Genomic DNA, 387 nt, shown 5'->3' on the forward strand with positions numbered 1-387 from the left:
GGACCGGGCCGGCCCCGCGACCAGACAGGAGATCCCGCTGCTACACCGAAAGCCGTTCGTGAGACAGAAGCCGCCCGCGGACCTGCGGCCCGACGAGGAAGTTTTCTACTGTAAAGTCACCAACGAGATCTTCCGCCACTACGAGTAAGGGCTGGGCCGGGCGCGCGGGTGCGACCGGGTGCGGGGACTACCCAGCGCCCTTTTGTCTCTCCCCCGTCTCTTGCCCTGGGCATCTGGCGAGGTGACTTGAAAGTGAAGGGTGGCCGCGGTCCTGCGACTCTGTCCCCTAAGCCTAACCCGGGGACTGCGTGGCGCCACCGGCCGCTGAGCGCTTAGGGAATCGGGTCCGGGCGAAGAGGCTGGGGACCCCGGGCCGCCGCAGGGAAC

General features: G+C 68.0%; 1 protein-coding gene across 1 annotated transcript in view; it reads left to right on the top strand.

The window, feature by feature from the left end:
- BAZ1A (bromodomain adjacent to zinc finger domain 1A) overlaps positions 1-387 on the top strand; it is a gene marked incomplete in the record, with an annotated part of 136,939 nt that overhangs the window by 1,566 nt on the left and 134,986 nt on the right. Inside the window, 1 exon segment of the mRNA XM_014589296.2 lies at positions 25-144. Within this exon segment, the coding sequence (XP_014444782.1) occupies positions 25-144 (120 nt within the window).

Source organism: Tupaia chinensis, unplaced genomic scaffold (assembly GCF_000334495.1).
Source record: "Tupaia chinensis unplaced genomic scaffold, TupChi_1.0 Scaffold000350_1, whole genome shotgun sequence".
NCBI classification, from domain to species: Eukaryota; Metazoa; Chordata; class Mammalia; order Scandentia; family Tupaiidae; genus Tupaia; species Tupaia belangeri.